We start from the raw sequence: 20,562 nt of genomic DNA, 5'->3' as shown, positions 1-20,562 counted from the left end.
AGTTGAGAACAGCTTCTCATTTACAACGACGACCTGGGCAAGAGGCAGCACAAAGAGTCGACGGCGGTGTGGTAGATGACGTCAAGGTTATTGAGATTCACCGTAACCAGAGCCTGCTTTGCAGAGTGGGTGAAAGATGCTTTATTGCAGAACAAAAAAAACAATTCTAGATCTGACTTGTCCCACTTCAGAACTGAAATGAAAACCCTTTACAGCCCAGCAGGGATGTGCAGAGACCTTTGGAGGGGCAGGTCCTGAAATTTAATAAGGGGCACATGGAACACGACTAACACTTTCCGACAATAACATTCAGGATGACAGAATTATAGCAACCCATATTTATAAAAGGGTGTAACATGTAATCGCATCATACAATATCATTAGGACAATGATGCAAAGCCAAATTAGCCTATGCTTTACCTGATATGGGAATGTTGTACAGTTGCTTTTTAAGGGGTTTCTGTGTGTGTGTGTGTGTGTGTGTGTGTGTGTGTGTGTGTGTGTGTGTGTGTGTGTGTGTGTGTGTGTGTGTGTGTGTGTGTGTGTGTGTCACAGAGTCACAACTTACCAGTGGAAAGTGGGGTGCTTCGGTTTTGCAGCTCACAATGGCAACTTTCTGTTGACCATGTCCCTAAAAAAAAAAGAAAATCGGATATTTGCCTGCAGTCTGAACGCGGCCTTAAATGTATCAATCACGTCACTGTGGTTGATCGGAATGTCCTTTTCAATTGCCAATAAAAGTAGATCTGTCAATCTCTCCTCTGAGCAAAGGCTGCGCAATTTGGTTTAATTAAATTAATTAGAATGCCTTTATTGGTGCATGGCTAATCTATTAAAAGCGTGTCTACGTGTTTCAGCCAAACTGGCCTTCGTCAGGACAGAAGTGAAATGTTTGTCAGACAGCTCAATTCACAGTTAAATAGATAATTGCAGACAGCTGCTCAGTGTGAGCAGGTAGGAGGTCACATGACCTGAACAGCAAGACCTGCCAATGACAAGCAGAGGGTGAGAGACTCTGTACACTGTACAGAAAGAAAAAAATAATACAAAATCACAGTCAATAAATCAGCATTGCACATTTAAACATTACCTAGTCAATTCAACAAATCAAAAAATGCATACAATATAAGTATTGAGCCTAACAAGAGACTAAGGAGCCGTCATCAGAGTCAATCTTAAAGGACAACAAAACACACCAATAGTCACAGAATACAAAATACACTCACAGAAAAGGAGAAAAGTCGAGTTCTCCATTCAACTATTTTTCGTCATTAGATGGCAGAATATTCTTATTTTAACGATAAGAAGAAAAAAAAAATTCGGCGTCGACTGCATCGTCACATTAGCTTCCGGAAACGGAGTAAAACATTTTTATGACTAAGTTCGAGAGAAAAGGATGTATAAACATTCTCAGATATATACCAGATATTTTAATATGTAAAATTAGGAAAGGAATATTTTTATCCACAAAGGTTGTAGTGTTAACAGCGATGGAGCTGTGGTATTTTGGTTGTTTGATGTTGCCTGTGAGTCTGAGCATGTTAAGTATTAAGAGTTTTTATCTGCGTTGAATGTTTTCCTTCCTTTTCTTACTACATTTTATCTGGTCTCTTCTTTGCTACGAGCTGATATTTTATGATGTTTTTGAGTACATTTTGAAAATTTCCCAACAAGCAACTTATAAATATTCGGAGAAATGCACATGAAATAATGCAAATTAATAGATAATGAGACTCTTTAAATTGGGATATAATTTATGCTTGGATGTAAAAGGATGCAGTTGTGTTCTGACAGATTAAACGTTAGCTGTACACACAGAGGAAGAACAAACCTGTCCATATTAATGAACATACGTGTGCAATAAAATACCTGGACCCAGACGTATAAATGAGGGATAAACAGAGAAACCATCCATGTGTCTTTCCCTGCACAAAAATGAAGGAGATGCATGAAAGAAAAAATAATGTGCTTTGACAATCTTCACCCTTCATGCACTTTTTTCAAACCAGTACTAATACCACTAATGTAATAACAAAAACAACACTAATAACTTCACTTAAAATGTACAGGGATTTTCTTTGATTGTTTCCATTGGATTGGTTATGAATCCAGAAGGCGGCAGGACTTCAACTTTAACACTTTATTACCTAAGTAATAAAAATCTGCCTGGAATTTATTGTGTTATTATGGCTGTAAAAGTGTCTTAAAATGTGTTAGGACCAATTGCTTTACCCCCTTTTTTCAGAACCACTTCAACTTTCATTATCTGGAGTCATTTACATTTCACAAAATGTAATGAGTGCTTAATAACACTTTACATGGAATAAAAACTAAAAAAACGGAAATAGATTTGAAAGGTTTTTAGTATATAAAGCAGTGTTATATCACAGTTACAAGAAATTGGAGATGAAGGAATGCAAACTGAACATGTTCTGAAACTGTCCATTGAACATTGTAACTCTGGACTTTTTGAAATGGCCATTTCTCCTGCTTTTTCAAAAGGTGCAAAAAACACTTTTTGTCATCAACAACATCAACATCAACAACTTCCTCTGTTTTCCATGATACTGGTTCTTCATCCGAGCTGTCAGATGAGCTGTCAGGGTTCTCAGATGGAATTTGGGGGACTTGGGACTTTGTTTCCTCCATAGGCTGGGTGTCCACTGCAGCAGGAGAAACCCTATATATATATATATATATATATATATATATATATATATATATATATATATATATATATATATATATATACTGTATATATATACTGTATATATATATATACACATACATACATATCTATATACATTTATTTATATCTATATACATATCTATTTAGATATACAGGACTGTCTCAGAAAATTTGAATATTGTGATAAAGTTCTAACAGTTAGTCCAGTGTTTAGTTTATAAAGCAGTAAACTGTGTTACATTAAGTCCAGTGTTTAGTTTCTAAAGATCATCTGTTTCTGTAGATGAAGGTTTTTAGATCATCTGTGTCTGGATGAAGGTTTTTAGATCATCTGTTTCTGTGTAGTTTTCCTCAGTGAGCGGTTCCGCCATGCTGGATCTGCCGTCCGCGTGACGTCATCACGTACATCAAAGAGATGGTTTTTTCAGGTTGGGCGGGGCCTCAGCGCTCAACAAGGTTACCATGACAACATCACAACAGAACATTCTATTGCACTGTGCAAATATTCTGAAAACTCCGTACGGAATCATAGTGTATTGAACCTTCAACACGCTACCTGTTGCAAGTCTCTCTGGTGAAAACCACGTCTAACGACTCGGAAAACACTGAGAAAACGCTTCAGAACTTCAAACCTACATTTACTGACACATTTCGAACCGTATATATCTTGAATCCTTCAAGACACGACCTGTTGCAAGACTCTCTGGTGGAAACCACGTCTAACGACTCGGAAATCACCTCAGAAAACGCTTCAGAACTTCAAACCTACATTTACTGACACACCGACCGTGTTGATCGCAGAAATGCCTTTTAACGGACGTCCAAGACCCAGACAGGGATTTGTGAGCTCTCCCAGGGATGGAGCTCCTAACGGAGGTCCAAGACCCAGACAGGGATTTGTGAGCTCTCCCTGGGATGGAGCTCCTAACGGAGGTCCAAAACCCAGACAGGGATTTGTGAGCTCTCCCAGCGATGGAGCTCAGTCCCGGGTCTCAGATGATTTCCGCCAACTCCAAATGGAGATTGAAGACTGCAAAAAAGAAAATGCTGTCCTGACCGACTGCAGCAATGAACTGGAGTATATTAGAAATATATTAGGAATAGTAGAGCGTGAAGAGGAAATGGAAAGAATGATGTTGATCAACAAGAACTTGGACAGGGAAAGAGAGATCGAGGTTGCAAATGAGAAAATGACCCTGGAAGAACTAAAAAGACAGACTGAGATGACAGAGATGTTTAAGGTAAAGCTGGAGAAAAAGGATTTCTTTCTTGCTCAAGAAAAATACTTTAAGGAATCAGCAGAGAAAGATTCCCTTGTATATGTGAAAAAAATCAAAGACGCTGAAACTCGTTTGGAGGCTGAACGCCAGCTCACACTGGTCTGTAAAGGAGAACTCAATCATTGCAAAGGCATTATTGAGGATTTAGTTCAGTCGTCCAAAACGCTTGAAAAAGACGGTGAAGTTAAGTCCAAGCAGGAAGAGGCCCATAAGTTGGTCCTTGATGAAATAGAAAAATTAAAAAAGCAACTGGAAGAAGAAACAAACTCACATCTTGATCTGATATCTAAACTGGAGGCACAGGAAACATTGAAATCGAGTGTACAGTTCAAGTTTGCAGAGCTCACAGAGGAATTGAAATTTGCCCTGGAAACGTCTGAGTCTTCTGCAACAGAAAACATCTCAGAAATGATAAGTGTCTCATCACAAACTGACAATGCTTCTTTGGAAAATGTATCAGAACCTTCAGAACCAGAGAGGGTGTCTGAACAAGAAGCTGAGAAATCATCACCAACGGAGCCTGAACACAGCAAAGACAAGATGTTAGAAGTTGTTGTAGAAAAAAGCAACAATGAGCTTAACCAAGACTTTGCTGGAAACGTGGGGGTGTCAGGCCCAGAAGAGGTCTCTGAGCTGAAAATGACCACTGAATCGCAATTGGTTTCTGAAGTTTCTGAACAAAAAGCCAAGAAGCGTAGACACAGAAAAAAGAAAAAGCCAGAGCAATCGGACGATGCAAATCAACCTGAAGATGGTTTACCAACAGCAGACTTGGTGATTGATGTAGAACTCACCGAAGAAAGTAACCAGCCGGAGGTCGGTGATAACTTGGCTGCAAAAGTGGGAGACCCTGAACCAGAAGAGTTGTCCAAACCGGTACCAACCCCTGAAACAGCATTGGTCTCTAAACAGGATGGGGTTGCTGGACAAAAAGCCAAGAAGCGTAGGCGCAGAAAGAAGAAGTCAGGAAAATCTGAGAACGTGAATCAGGTCATTGAATACCTACCTCAATCAGAAGATGGTATACCAACACCAGACTTGATGATTTTGCAAGAGTTGGCAATAAAAGTAGGAGTTGCAGAACCAGAGGGCGTCTCTGAGCTGGTGGGGGCCAATGAAGAGGAATTGGTCTCCAAACCAGAAGATATTTCTCAACTAGAAATAGAGAAAGCGTCACCAGCAGAGCCTGGACCCGAGAATAACAAGATGTTAGAACTGAAAACTGAAAAAAGTGATCAGTCTGAGGTCCGTGCTGCAAAAGTGGGAGACCCTGAACCAGAAGAGTTGTCCAAACCGGTACCATCCCCTGAAACAGCATTGGTCTCCGAACAGGATGGGGTTGGTGGACAAAAAGCAAAGAAGCGTAAGCGCAGAAAGAAGAAGTCCGAAAAATCTGAGAACGTTAATCAGGTCATTGAATACCTACCTCAATCAGAAGATGGTATACCAACACCAGACTTGATGATTTTGCAAGAGTTGGCAATAAAAGTAGGAGTTGCAGAACCAGAGGTTTCTGAGCTGGTGGGGGCCAATGAAAAGGTCACTGAAACAGCATTGGTCTCCGAACACGATGGGGTTTCTGAGCAAGAAGCAAAGAAGCAGAGACCAAGAAGGAATAACGGGTCAGTAATTACTGAGAATTTGAAACAATTTGAAGTAATTGAAGGACTCCCTGAACCGAAGGATGCTGTTATAAAAGAGGACACCAAAATGGTATATAATCCTTCACTGTGGAGACAATTTAAGAAGTTCCTCACCCCGGCATGTCTGCGTCAGTACAAGCACAAGAACACAGTCCAAGATTGAGTGCAAAAGCAACCGGGTTGTCACCAAGTAAACAGCAAAAACAAGATTGACGAAACAAAATTGAACAGTTCCAAAACCGAAGCCATACAAACTGGCACCCCTCACCAGGTCCAGTCATCACCCATAACCACCATCTCCTTCTCCGGTCAAGACATCCCCCTCTCTACCTCTGTTACCAACCTCGGTGTGAAGCTGGACCCAAAACTTACCTTTGTAAACCACATCAAACATCTGTACAAAACTTGCTTTTTCCACATAAGGAGCATATCTAAACTCCGCCCCTTCCTCACTTTCTCCGATGCAGAAAAACTCGTCCACGCAACTAATCTCCTCCAGGCTCGAATACTGTAACAGCCTGCTCATCGGTATCCCCAACAAACACCTCTGGAAACTTCAATTCATTCAGAACTGTGCTGCCCGAACTCTGATGAAAACTCGTATATACGACCATATCACCCCTATTCTTCAGAACCTACACTGGCTTCTCATAACCTCAAGAATCCAATACAAGATTTCCCTCATCACCCGCCTCTGCATCTACAGCAATGTCCCTCAATACCTCAAAGACCTCGTTACCGCTCACCAGTGTCGGGACCTACGCGTTATTTAGTAACGCATTACAGTAATGCTGTTAGTTTTGGCGGTAACTAATACTCTAACACATTACTTTTTTAATTCAGTAACGCAATTACCGTTACCAAAAGGTGCGTTACTCCCTTATTTCTGGCTACAGTGAAGCTTTTTTTCCCCGCACGCGGAGACCGGAGGAAACGTAGTGTGTGCATTCAAAAACATGAGCGGTCATGGCGAGCCAAGAGAGCAAGGAGAGTTTTGCAACGTGGATATATTGTCATTACAGTAATCCCTCGTTTTTCGCGAGGGTTACGTTCCAAAAAGAATCCGTGATAAGTGATTTTTTATTTACAATTATTATAAAAGGCTTCAAATTGCGGAGATCAGCACCGCCTCGCACGTATTTCACTGCTCTTCTGAGCCGCTGCATCCTGACTCTGTAGCGTCTTTTTCTCCTAAAGCCCGCGGTGCAGGTGTGTTTTTTCGAAAGAAGAAAATATTTATGGGTCGTTGTTGTCGTTCTTTTTTCTTCTGGGCAAAAAGATTCTGATAAACCGACATGCCACCATGGATTATATCTGAGAATGTAATGAACGATTCATCAAAGGGTCCCGTTCTTGAGCTGCTCGCTGAAGCTCATTGGCCATTCTCAGCTTGTTTGTTGTTTTTGTTGGTCTAAGTAACAGAGTTACTAACCGAGTTACTTTTTAATGAAGTAACTAGTAACAGTAACTAGTTACTATTTTTCAGTAACTAGCACAACACTGCCCCTCACTCATCCACCCGTAACCTCTGCTCACAAAACACCAACCACCTCCCCCACGACTCCATGGGAGGCCGAGGCTTCTGCTCCGCTGCCCCCACATCTGGAACTCCCTCCCTGAACACCCACATCTGGAACTCCCTCCCTGAACACCCACATCTGGAACTCCCTCCCTGAACACCGACGTCCACCCCAGTCTGTGGACACTTTTAAAAAGGGGCCGAAGACTTTTCTGTTCAGGAAGTGATCCACTGGGCGGTGCCTCTCACCCTTCTTCTTTTCCCCTCTCTTCTCCTCTTCCTCTATTCTCCATTTCCATTTTTATTTATTATAAGTATCTCACAGCCATCATTTTTGTCCATCGTTCCTGTAGTTTCTTGTGCTGGCCCCCTTTTTTCTCTTTTGTGCATATTTGCAGGCAGGAGCTACAGGAGCTGCGTGCTGGCCTGCGGTCCCCCCTCTGGTCATCCCGCTGCTGCTTCCACCTGCCTGCGGTCCCCCCTCTGGTCATCCCGCTGCTGCTTCCACCTGCCTGCAGTCCCCCCTCTGGTCATCCTGCTGCTGCTTCCACCTGCCTGTGTGGATGTCTGCTGTGTGCTGCTGACGTCCCCGACCACCCCAGTCTGGCCTTCGGCAGGAGGGCCCCCCCTTATGAGCCTGGTCCTGCTCAAGGTTTCTTCCCTCATAACCCTGCATTCACACTGAAAACGTCACGGGCGTCATAAGCATTGCTGCCTTGGTCCTCCGTCGCTGGGCGGGGGCCGCTTGCCCCTGCGTTTGTGGGGACTCCGTGACCCTTGGGGTGTCCGCCGGGGGGGGGTGGGGCCGGGTCCGGGGATCGGGCCTCCCCGAGGTGGCACCATTCCCAGGTGTCTATGTCTTATGTTGTCAGTATGAATGGGGGGATGTTGGACCGTTTCCCCCTCCGTCTGGGGGCTCCGGCGGTGCCGGGGGCGCCCGTGGAGGTACGGTGGGGCCCTGGCCCGGCTTGGAGGGCCGGCCCCCGTCTACTGGATGGCCGGTGGGGGAACGTGGGTGTCTTACCGGGGCCGGCTCTGCTGGTCCTGCTTCCTGGCTTCGGCCTCTTCTCCCCCTCCTTCCCCCCCTACACGATTCATACGCACATAGGCGAAGGGGCGGGGGGTCCGGGTCGTGGGGGGCATTGTCCCGCGTGGCCCGGCACTCCCCGCCTCACGGTTGTAACAGCAATGTAGACACTGCACATTCAACACTTAATAAATACATTTGACAAGGACACGTAGTTCGGGAGGGGGGGGTCGATGTCAAATCGATACTTGGCCCTCCCCCTCCCTGTTTTTATGGCATTAATCACATGCACTCAACACCAGGGTTAGGAGGGGGTCCCACATCACCTGCGTTCCCTCGCCGGCCTGGGATAGGTGGGTCGTGATGCCCGGGCCTGGCGGGGCTCACCGTGCAGCCTGGGGTGCCTTCTGGCGGTGCTGGACCCCCCCGGGGAGGGGGAAACGGTGCGTGACTGTGTGTCTGTGTTGGTAAGAATGCAGTGTGGAAGGGTCCTGCCATGGAGGATTTGAGCCTCCATTGGCAGGACAACAAAACTTAATAATTTATCAATATTATATTATACAAAGATGGTTATTATTATTATTTATTATAATTATTACTATTATTATTATGTATAGTATATCTTATTATTAGTATAGGTATCGGATAGGTGAATGGATGAATGAATGGGATGCCTGGGTCTGGGGCCCTCCGTTGTCGGGCCCGCGCGGGTATCGCCCTGTTGGGGGGTTCCCTCTCTCTGGGCCCGTCTCCGGTCTCCCCCGCTGCCTCTGCAGCGGGGCGCCCCTCTGGTCTTGGATGGCCACTTTCCGCAGGCCCCCTCAATTCAATTTTATTTGTATAGCGTCTAATACAACAGATGTTGTCTCTAGACGCTTTTACCTGAACTGCTCATGTGAAACACGTAACTAATGGTTGAGGAGCTGTATGCTCCGAACGATTTTATTTGCTACATCGATCCAACGCAGAATAATTAAAAACCGTGCTTATTAATCACAAAACACAGTTTAAACATCATGACCAAATCCGCTCCGACCCGGTGTGTCAGTGTTCACCGCAGACAGACTGCAGTTTCACTGGGACCAACGATGGTTGCTGACCTGGTTAAGGAGCATCAAACTCACTCTTATTTATGCAGAAATAACGACAAAATATAAAGAAGGCTTCCCAAAGTGTGATCTATGTTGAAATAGGAAACTGAAGATGTGCAGCTATATATTAATATGTGTAGACTATATACACTTTGTTCCCTCCAGTTCTGCAGTGCAGCTTTAGTCCCGCTCACTGCAGGTGTCGACAGTACATGCAGCTTTCAGTGTGAATCCACCAAGCAGCGCGATGCTGGTGTCAGGAGATTTTTGACGCTTTCAGTGTGAATGCAGGGTAAAGGGGAGTTTTTCCTTGCCACTGTTTGGCTTAAGGTTTTTCTCCCACTAGGGGAGTTTTTACCTGCCATTTTTTATGTAATAATTGCTCAGGGGTTTATGTTCATGTTCTGGGTCTCTGGAAAGATCCTAGAGACAATTTTTGTTGTATTAGATATATATAATTTATATGATTTATATCAATAAAATTGAATTCAATTGAATTTAAATCTTTCCCTGGTCTTTTATAGATGTTTCTATTGTCTCTGTGCTTTTATGCTTTTACTTTTGTTTTTTTGTGTCTTGATTTTATTCCTTTTTGTTTATTTTGTTTGCTGGTATCTGTAGAACTTTGAGATTATTTTATGAAAAGTGCTTTACAAATATACACATATATTACAATGTATTATTATTATAGATGAAGAGCATCGCAGAGGTTTATGTTCACTTTCAGTAAAAGTTTTGGGTTTCCTCCCATTATTAACTTGTTATTATTATTAACTATTAATTATTATTAACTACTTCAAGAAATCAGTCCATTCCTAGTAAAGAATAAATAAAAGGAGTTAAAATTGAGTTTTTTTTACATCAATCTTTTCATCATACTGTGATTCTCGATTGGTGGGAAAGTGATATGTACAAATTATCTGCCCTATTGTGGCTTTTTTTTTTAATTTTTTTTTCTAAAAACTGGTCATGTACATGGAGAAATCATGTTCAACATTATTGAATTATCATTATTGAAATGAAGAATACATAACAAATATTTGAAAGGAATTCAATATTTTTTATTTTTTGCGTGTTTTTTGGATAAAGGCGTCATCCAGAGGTCCTACGTTTGCATCTTTTCCAGGTTGCAAACTTCGCATCGCCTATACTCAGTACTGGAGTTGAGGGGGATGAGTGGGGATGGCATCCCCCCTGAAATAAAAACGGTCAAAATCACCCCCCTGTAAAACTGCCATCCCTCCTTTCCATCCCTTATGTCATTTCATCAATGAATGTGGTTTTACTGCTATTTCAACATTTAGACTCATCACCAGAAAAATAACACCAGAAAAATAATTTATTTGACAATTTTCACCTGTTTCAAGTACATTTTCACTTGAAATAAGTAGGAAAATCTGCCAGTGGGACAAGATTTATCTTCTCATTACAAGAGAAAAAATCTTTCTTTTTTCTACTTATTTTAAGTGAAAATCTACTTGAAACAGCTGAAAATTGTTGTTTTTTCCAGTGATGAGTCTTGTTTTAAGTGTAATGAGATTTTTTTATTAAAATGAGACATTTTAGCTAGAAATGAGACAAATTTTCTTGTTAAGATTTTGAGTTTTTGCAGTGAGCCATTTTACTTATCCTGTGAAGGACAGAGTCATATTGATAAGTTCAGAAAACTGTTTTTTATTGTTGTGTTTTGATGTATTTGATGTAAGCCCAGTGGATATTTACAGCTTATAGAAGGTTGCATTTAACTGCTGCTATGTCATTCCTGCAGTATTTCTGCAGGTGTTTTGGTCAGTTCTGTTATTTGTAATATATTATATTATTTGTAATCAGCACAAATTATCTGTCCCCATATAATAAAATGCACCATCCCCCCTGATTTTTTTTTACAACTCGAGTCCTTTATATATACATATGTCTATGGTTTTATGGTTTTATCCACTGCTCTGGTCTGCTGCTTCCTGTTTCCCCGCCCACTTCCTCATGTTTCCCCGCCCACAGTCAGCTGTTATTCCGCCGCTAGTGAAGCAGCTCGGTCCTCGGCGTGGTTCCCACCACCTCTCCCTCTCCCACGGTCCCGTGGCTCCCCACGATGGGAGAAAACGACGACAGCAACATCATCGAGCACCACGTCGAGGAGGAGATGGAGAAGAGCCGCAGCGCGTCCCCGCGGTGCGCGTCCCCGCGCAGCAGCACCCAGTCCTCACACAGACTGCTGGCCTACAGCGATGCCCTCATCTCCATCATCGCCACAGTCATGGTAGGAGGACGAGCAACAATACTGCTGTGTGTCTTTAAACTCTTCTCTATCATTTTAATTTCAGTGACTCAATAATGTTGAAACTTCCCGTTTTATAATATAATAATTTTTAAACAGCAAACTGAGTTGTCACTAGCCTCGCGAGAACTGCCACCTGCTGGACCCATGGATCTATAATATTAACGGCTGGACCCTGGGAGGGGGGGCAGTTCTCGCGAGGTTACAACGGGAACAAAACTCCGAACAACAAATCAGAGATGGATGGATGAAACCAGAGAGAAGACATTTCTACCAAAAAGAAGAAGACTTGGTGTAAATATCTCTAAAAATGGGAAACTGAATTTACTTTCATAAATAGGAGATACAGAAACATGCGTATGTGTCATCAGTCAGTGAATGTCAGTTTCACTTGAAGACAATGAATGTGTATATTTATTAACTGAAAATATTAAAAATAAATAAGTGTGCTTTCATTCCCCTTTGTGTTTTCATTTAGGCTCTGCTATAGGAATTACATACATAGGAATGTCCACAGCATTTCAGTGTCAACAAAGGTAGAACTATCAGGTTCTGAGCACATAATTGTAGTTTGTAAGTGGTTGACAGGTAGATATTTTAAATTTCTTGTAAATCTGTCTTAAAATGTAAGATACTGGACCTTGGTTGGGCTGGTGGGACAGTAGCGGAAAATTCCCCCTATTTTTAAATCCAAAACTTGACAGGTATGCACAAGGCACATAGAAGATAAACAAAATATTGAAAATTATAATGAACATAAATAAATAAAATAAATTCAGACATAAAATAAATGATAAGAAATAATATCACATTAGGGGTCCTCAAATATTTTCAGTTCTTCATATGCTCTGAGGATGCAGTTTTTTTCCTCATTATTTTCAAAGCATTGAGATGATTGTCCCTAAGGTCTTTTTTAAACACAGAAAAGAGGGGTTTCCTTTTCCTCCATATAGATGTGTGAATAAAGAATTTTGAAAGGAGAATTAGATTGTTCAATATCAGGTCACACTTATTGTCGTTCATGTTAATACCAAACACTACTGTATGTTTTCTCTTGTGAGAGGATTGCGTGGTTGAATTTTTGTCGACAGCCAGTCTTGCCAGAATGTTACAGTCTACAGGCAATCAAAAAACAGGTGATCAGTAGTTTTAATTTCAGAATCACAGAAGCTGCACGGCCTCGCGAGAACTGCCCCCTGCTGTAGCCTGGGTGGCAGATCTCGCGAGCTTTGTGGTGACAAGGGGAGCAAAGTCGGAACAATAAATCAGAGATGGATGGATGTAACGAGAGTGAAGACATTTCTGCCCAAAAAGCAAAGACTTCGTTTAAACATTTTCCCTAAATACTGAATTTACTTTCTAAAGAGGAGCAGGATGGGGCTCGGTTACGATTTCGTAAAGATTTGTAACTGCCACATGAGTGAAAATGACAGATAAAAAGAAGATGTAAATGTTTCACTTGAAGACAATCAATGTGTATATAAACTGAAAATATTAAAAATAAATAAGTGTACTTTAATTCACTTTTGTGTTTTCATTGAGGCTCTATTATAAGAATTGCATACACAGGAATGTCCACAGCATTTCAGTGTCAACAAGATTCTGAGCACATAATTGTAGTTTGTAAGTGGTTGACAGCTAGTTCTTTTGGATTTCTCGTAAATCTGTCTTAAAATGTAAGATACTGGACCTAGGTTGGGCTGGTGGGACAGCGGCGGAGCATTTCCCGTATTTTTAAATCCAAAACTTGACAGGTATGCACTAACGTCCAGCTGTAAAGTGTTTGATCAGACACTTTTAATTCAGTATTCAAAGTTTGTTAATTTGACCTGACGTGGTTTAAAAAATAAAAATAAAAATTTGTTTATTCTCTTAATTCCATCTCTTTTGTCTGCAGATCTTACCTGTCGCTCACACCAAAGTGGAAGACAGCGAGGTAACGCTCGATGACGTCATCTCATCTGACGTTTAATGACGGTTTAACTGAAGTGTGGTTGTTTGTGCTCGTGCAGGAGCTGAGGCAGAGCGTGCAGCTGCTGCTGACCACTAAGATCGCCGTTTACTTGATGACCTTCGTCATTGTCACGGTCGCGTGGGCCGCTCACATCAGGTTGTTGTGAACCCTGTAATGAATCTGAAGAATCACTTGATCATATGTTTCTATTGTGTCCTGTCTCTCAAACCTTTTGGCGTGAAATTAGATATTGATTATCTAAAAATGAATGACATCCCAAAAGTAGAAATTTCAAATATTATTTTTTACATAGATACAATTGACAAAACAGTGTTTCTCTTGGTTAATGTCATTCTTTTACTGTTTAAATATCATATACACTGTTGTAAGTGGAGAAAAATGATCTTTCCAATGTTTTTTAAATGATTTTCAAATGTTTTTTTGTCTCTATAAAAAAATTAAGTCAAATAACTGCAAAAAATTATTAGCTGATATAACGAAGTATCTTTTTATTTTAATCTTTCTGAAATGTCCCTTTCTGAAAAAGTTATTACGTTATTGACTCAAAAGTTTTATTACATTATTGGCACATTATTACACTATTGGCTTTATTACACTTGAAATGGGCAAAATTATTACATTATTGGCAGTTATTACGTTATTGGCCGTTGTTACGTTTTTGGTTGTAACAAGGTTGTTGTGAACCCCTTCCCCTCATCTGCAGCCGAGTTTTGTGTTGTCACTGCAGCCGTTTTAAGGTTTCATTTGATTTCCACAGGTTATTTCAGGTGATCGTGCGCATCGACGACTGCCTGGCGCTGCTGAACCTCGTGAGTTTACTGGATCCCCGTCTCAGTCACTGTTAATTAATAGCTGGCTTCATGTAGATGACTTCCAGGGTGTTTCCTTGTTCGTTGTTTCAGGCCTGCATGATGCTGATAACCTTCCTGCCCTACACCGTGAGTATGACGCAAACTCTTCACGCTTCAGTTTGAGTGAACAAATGTCCAAACCGACTGTCCTCCTCGTCTTCTTTCTGCAGTTTTCTCTGATGGCCACCTTCCCCGAGAACATCCTCGGCATTTTACTGTTTTGTGGTTGTGTGATGGTGATGGGGATCATTCAGGTGAGGCAGCTAACACGTTTTCTCGAGCTCAAACCCTCTCTCTGTTTGTGTAATCAGCGTCTTTCCGCTCCTGCAGTCGGTGATCGTGATGTACGCCTTCAGCCGGCCCTTCCTGCTGAGCGAGCAGATCCAGATCTCAGAGAACCGGACCTACTACAAACGGCACATCCTCAAAGTCATCATGAGGGTCCCCGTCATGTGCTTCTTCGCCAGCATCTTCTCCTTCATCTTCTTCCAGCTGGTCGGTGGATTCGACGTCAACTCTCTGATCAGATGGGTCAAATAAAATATCTTTCAGGGAACGAAAGAAGAACTGTTTTTATCTTCTCTTTCAGTCTTACGTCCTCCTGGCGGTCGTCATTTTCCTGCCCTACATGTCCCAGTGCCTGAAGTGGTGTCGCAGCAAAGCGATAGGTGAGTGCAGGGGCCCATCGGTTCCCGCGGGGACCGGTAGGTTTGGTGGTTTGTTTGTTTATTTCGGTCATTTCAAAATTAAGAATTCAGATAGAAAAAAAACATGAAGTTAATGCTAATATTGCATTAGACCAAAATATATAAACAAAACAACACCGGAAAAGGTGTAGGCTGAAGCTTGGCTTATTACCCTTTTTATAATCAATTTCTGTCAGCTCCTACATATACCGATACAGAGCAGTAAATCAATTAAAAGAATTATCTATTTAAGTTCTGACACTTACATAAACACTACAATATGATCACACTTAATGACCATCTTGTTCTTCAATATTTTTTTTAAATATTTGGTATGTACTGCACTCTTTAATTTCCATTTCCAAAACATTGCACAGATTAACCCGATAAACTGAAACACATCTATGTTTGACATCCACTCTGTTCTTTGTTTTTGTGAACATACAGCTTCCTCTCAGTTCATATACACTTTGTCTTTGCTGAAACAGCTTCTGGCTACAGTGTGGCAACAGATTATTATAAGCCTTGTACATCAACTGTGATATTTTGAAATCGACAAGTTCATTAGAGCATCTGACAATTAATAAATAATGTATTTGTTGGTTCCTGATAATCAGCTCTGTTGATAACTCTGATTGCTCTTTTTTGGAGCAAAATAAGGTTATATAAGGTTCCCGCAGGGGCCCGTCGGTCCCTGCAGCCAGAAGGACCCCCTCTCTGACCTTCTCCTCTCACCCGTTGCAGGTCAGGTGGAGGAGACGCCGGACTCCATGATGTTCTACAGCTACCTGCCCAACGAGCCGCTCAGCAAGGAGCGAGTGGAGGCTTTCAGTGACGGGGTTTACGCCATCGTGGCGACGCTGCTCATCCTGGACATATGGTTGGTTTCACTTCACATTCTTTGTTTATTTAAATGTTTTACTACTTTGACATTAAATCATTCTCTAAATACAACAGTCGATATATTGGCGACTGGAAACGGACGATTTTCAGCCCATCTTTGTTATTAAGACGGCAGAATCAAGAGGACCGGCTCACTGGGGTGTTGTATCAAGAAAAAAAACCGTTTATAATTATGAATTTAAAAGGGAACAATGTTGCTTTATTTCTGTTTTAGGATGTGAAACCTGGAACTAAAAGTCACCTGTTAAAGACCGAAGTAGCTGATGAACCTTGTTTAAAACGAAATTGAAATTGGGGAAAGATCGGTTCCTTCACGTGCCGTGAAAACGCTGTTAGTTGATTTCTCTGGATTAGATTTAGACGCAGAGGTTCTGGTTCTTTGTCAGTAAGGCAACAAATCAAACATAGGCAGAGGAACAAACCACGCTTCAGTTTTATAGTAGAAACCTGTTGATCCCAGGGTGGGACCCCGAAAAGGGGGGGGGGTAACGGAGATGGATCCAGGGGCCCATGATTGAGAGGGGGCTGATGATGAAATAAGACACTAAGTTATTAACTAACAATTGATCACAAATGTTTTATTTTCAATGTCCTGTTTGTTTTGGAAGCATCAACGCCTGCAGATAGTCAAAAATACCATTAAAATGTATGTAAACTAGCATCAAATAATTTTGCCGCTGTGTTAGGGGCCTGTAAAGATTCTTTTCATGGGACCCAAAATCCCTAGCGACGCCCCTGAAGGATTGGTTATCAGTTTTATGGGAGAAACCTGTCGATGCCAGGTGTTAACGATTCTGCAGCCGTGTTTTAAGCGTTTTTTTTTTTTTTTTTAAGAGTAGGAAACTGCCGAAAACACGGCCACTGCATGTCAGTCAAAGTTTTTTTTTTTTTTTTTTTGTGTCACTAATGGGTATAGAGAGAGAGATGAAGAGCGCCTGCAGGGGGGGATAGCCTCTGTAAATGGCGCCCGCTGAACCCACCGAGCTATCCAGGGCCCCCTGTCAGTCAAAGTTAGCTTTTCTAACGGCTCTCTTCATCACATGAAGCCCGTTCAGCTGCAGTTGCTCCGGTTCGTCCGGTACTGGTTTAAAGCGTGCCACTGTGAGGCTAACGCAGTGAGCAGATCAGAGTGTTCTTCTTCCTAGAAGACCGGAGATCCGTGTTTCCGTCATCACCTCTCTACTCGGCGGGGAAATGCCAAGAACCTTTGTGCATTTGAATGTTTTGTGTGAGAAGTTGAAAGAGCCTTGTGTTCGTTTTTCTGGTGCACCATAAGAAAACCAGTGAACAGAATCAAATGTTAATGCAAGCTTTTATTATATCATGCACAATGTTTTCCAGCCGGATGTACACTTTTCTCAAACCACAGGTAGAAGAAAAATGCACACGGTGGTCATCAATCCAGTCATATTTATACTGAAAAAGGGAGGTGTTTTGTACGTTATAGGAGCCAATGTTGAACCTTATCTGGAAGGCCAACTGCAGTGAAAGAAACTTAAACACGTCACACTCTCAGCCATATATTTTTCTGTTGTCTATCTCTAATCCGACATGCCAACCCAGCAAAGATCTACGACAACCAAAACTCATAGAAAAACAGGATGGGACCCATCAATCTTAAACATCCGTTCCTCTTCACCGTCCTCACCTAAAGAAGAACTCAGCTAATCAGTGTGCTCATAAAAACAGGAGGTGGTTCTGCACTGAGAGCAACCATCGGTGTACAATCTTATAGAAAAAACTCCTCATACTTTTAACAATTTCATAAAATCCTAACAGTGTTAAAATGTCCTGTGCTTTGTTTGTTTTTTGAAGCGAGGACAACGTCCCCGACCCGGCGGTCGTGGAGAAGCAGTTTGGCGGGAGCCTGATTGCGGCGCTGCAGGAGTACGGCCCCGAGTACCTCGCCTACTTCGGTTCCTTCGCCACCGTCGGACTCCTCTGGTTCGTCCATCACTCCCTGTTCCTCCAGGTCACCAAGGCAACGCGCTTCATGGGCCTGATGAACACCTTTTCGCTGGCATTCGTGGGAGGTTTACCTTTAGCCTACCAGCTAACTCACGAGTTCCCGCGTAACTCCCGGAACGAGTTGGAGGCCATTCAGATTAGCTGCGTGATCATCTTCTTCGCCGGCATATTTCAGCTCGCCATTTGGGTGGTGGCTCTTTACAGCGAAAGGGAAACCCTGCACCCGTACGTGTGGTACGGCGGCCGAGAGCACGTGCTGATGCTCGCCAAGCTCTCTCTGTACCCCTGCGTGGCGTTGGGGACGTTCTTCCTCACGTGTATCCTGACCAAGTTCAGCGCCTCCATCTTCCACCTGATGGAGATCACGGTGCCCGTCGCCTTCCTAGTGCTGAGGCTGCTGGTGCGCGTCGGGCTCGCGCTGCTCCGGCTCATTTTCTGTCCCGACCGGCGCGATCTGAGAACGATGGTGGAGGAGGAAGGGGATGAAACGAGCGTGTCATTCAACGCCGTGGTCACCTAGATGTGATGGTTCCACAGTCACGTGAGAGACGAGACGACGCGGTGGGGCGTCACTGCCGGAAAGGTTGCTCCCCGAACGAGTTCATGCCAAGATCTGACCTGGTTGGGTTTAAAACGGCGCCGGAAGTGCTTTGCTCTCAATGAAACTCATTTTACATCACGAGATGGGATTAAATGCAGTCCGCCGCACTGAAGGTGGGAGATGGATCCCGTAGAAGCTGAGGAATCTCAGCGGAGCAGCGATTCAGGTAGCCATTATCCGTTTATGTCCTTCCTAGTTTCAGTGAGTCCAATATAAGAAGTCTGGACGCGATTTCTTACTGAAACATGTTTTCACTGTTGTTTTGGTCATAAATGCACCGGAGAGGATGTAAAAGCAAGAAGGTCCGAGTTTAATCATGAAGGTTGAGCACTTTAAACCCAGCAGCGAACACGTGACGCTATTTAATTCTTAGTTTCACTGTTTTTCCTCCAATTTGCGTCCAATACACACAGGAATGTCCTTTCACCTCTTTAAATGTCGTCTCAAGTCAAAAAAACTTTTAAATCTGCAGAAGTAAAAATAGATCACAACCACAAACCCAATAACAATTCTCAATTCTCAAAATAAATGTTCATTTTGAGTTTTATACCAACACCACCATTCAAAAGATTTGGGACGTGGGCGCGTTTACCTGCGTGTTGCATCATCTCTTTTCCTAACACAGTAGTCGGGTTGTTTTCCGGCTCCGTAAATGTGAGGGTTCAGGTAAACGTGAGGGTACAGGTGTGCGGTTCGTAGCAAAGCCATTTACCGTATTTTCTGGACTATAAGCCGCTACTTTTTTCATAGGTTTTGAACCATGCGGCTTATACAAAGGTGCGGCTATTCTGGGGATTTTTCTTCCACCGCTCGGGGCGCTCTAACCGGAATTAGAATCAAAAGTAAGACAAAATAAATGCAAAGAAGAATACGCTACTTCTTCTTTAGCAGATAGAAGTAGGTAGAAGCAGATTTCAAACAGATGAATAGATAAATACTGGTTATTTTCTCTTGGTTCTGTCCAGTTTTAATCAGCAAAGTTGCTGCCGTGTTAAAAGACACTGTTAGGAAAGGATCTATTTAGGTACATACATGTATATCATTTACAGTTCAAAATCCTTCTGTACATCTAGTAAATATCTAATTTAACAACATAAATATCTGCGGCTTGCATATCTTTTTTTTTTAAATAGAGCGGATGCGGCTTATATACAGGTGCGGCTTATAGTCCAGAATATATGGTACTTTCTTGCGCTACGCTGCCTCCTTGTGGTCAAATGTGGTATTGCTACATAGAGTGGCTTTAAATATGGGATTAAATCGAGATTTGTTTTTTATAAATAAAATACGTTTTTGTTTTATAAGTTGTCTTTGAACTATTTAATTAATCACTTAAGGTTTAAATGATAACATGTTTTGCACAAAGCAACGACTGTTAAATGTTTTTGATTTTTCAATGTTTTTCACGTCTGTTTCAGATAAATTGTGATTTTCAGATTTGAATGATGTTACTTGAAAATAGTGTTTTATGCCAGAATCCTGGAGGCAGTGATGGACCAGTTTTTATGTTTTACAACCTTAGAATATACTCACGTCACGTGTAAGAAGCACTTTACTTGAAACCTGCCGGATGGAGAAAAGGTTCCCGATGAGAAAAGCTGTGATTAATAGTTTAGTTTTTTTAAGATGAGCAACAGAATGACGCAGCTGGAACTGAATGTAGATATTTTGGACTCTGTTTTCTGTTGAATTCACTGCTTTTGTTCATTATTCTTGTCTGTTTTGTTGTGGTTTTATTCTTTTGTCCATATCTGTAAAGAGTAATTATGTTAGGACATTTCTTTGATTTTAACAGAGAAACGAGTCCCCCAGGTATCCGTCCGACAGAAAACTCCTCATTTGACCCCATAAAAGCAGACGTTTAGCATCTCCAACAATGTGATTTTCTTGTTTTTCCTCCAGCGAGGCGGGAAATATTTAGCTCGATTGCAAACGCAGCATCTGCTTGTTCACATTGTGTAGAAAGTAATTTTTAAATGTCAGAACTGTCAAGCTTTGTTTTGTGAATAAACCTGAACTGAAGTCCTTAAACGTGAACTCTGTGTCTTTACAAA

The 20,562-nt window shown here is 42.1% G+C and overlaps 1 protein-coding gene across 1 annotated transcript; it reads left to right on the top strand.

Moving 5' to 3' along the window:
* The first annotated feature begins 11,236 nt into the window (after window positions 1-11,236).
* Window positions 11,237-20,538, top strand: tmem175 (transmembrane protein 175). Its single transcript, XM_061730684.1, has 10 exons — window positions 11,237-11,506; window positions 13,422-13,460; window positions 13,537-13,634; window positions 14,257-14,308; window positions 14,402-14,437; window positions 14,521-14,604; window positions 14,681-14,845; window positions 14,940-15,018; window positions 15,781-15,916; window positions 17,755-20,538. Exons 1-10 carry the CDS (start codon window positions 11,339-11,341, stop codon window positions 18,425-18,427), a joined length of 1,530 nt encoding a protein of 509 aa, XP_061586668.1. The 5' UTR covers window positions 11,237-11,338; the 3' UTR covers window positions 18,428-20,538.
* Window positions 20,539-20,562: the final 24 nt, after the last annotated feature.

Source organism: Cololabis saira, chromosome 9 (assembly GCF_033807715.1).
Source record: "Cololabis saira isolate AMF1-May2022 chromosome 9, fColSai1.1, whole genome shotgun sequence".
Lineage (NCBI taxonomy): Eukaryota > Metazoa > Chordata > Actinopteri > Beloniformes > Belonidae > Cololabis > Cololabis saira.
This window is presented reverse-complemented; position numbering and strand designations above follow the sequence as displayed.

Excerpts from the sequence above, each read along its gene's own strand:
- tmem175 (XM_061730684.1), top strand. The coding sequence starts at position 11,339 with ATGGGAGAAAACGACGACAGCAACATCATCGAGCACCACGTCGAGGAG. Across the intron at positions 14,309-14,401 it reads GCCTGGCGCTGCTGAACCTC|GCCTGCATGATGCTGATAAC; the intron begins GTGAGTTTACTG and ends TCGTTGTTTCAG. Across the intron at positions 14,605-14,680 it reads TGGTGATGGGGATCATTCAG|TCGGTGATCGTGATGTACGC; the intron begins GTGAGGCAGCTA and ends CCGCTCCTGCAG.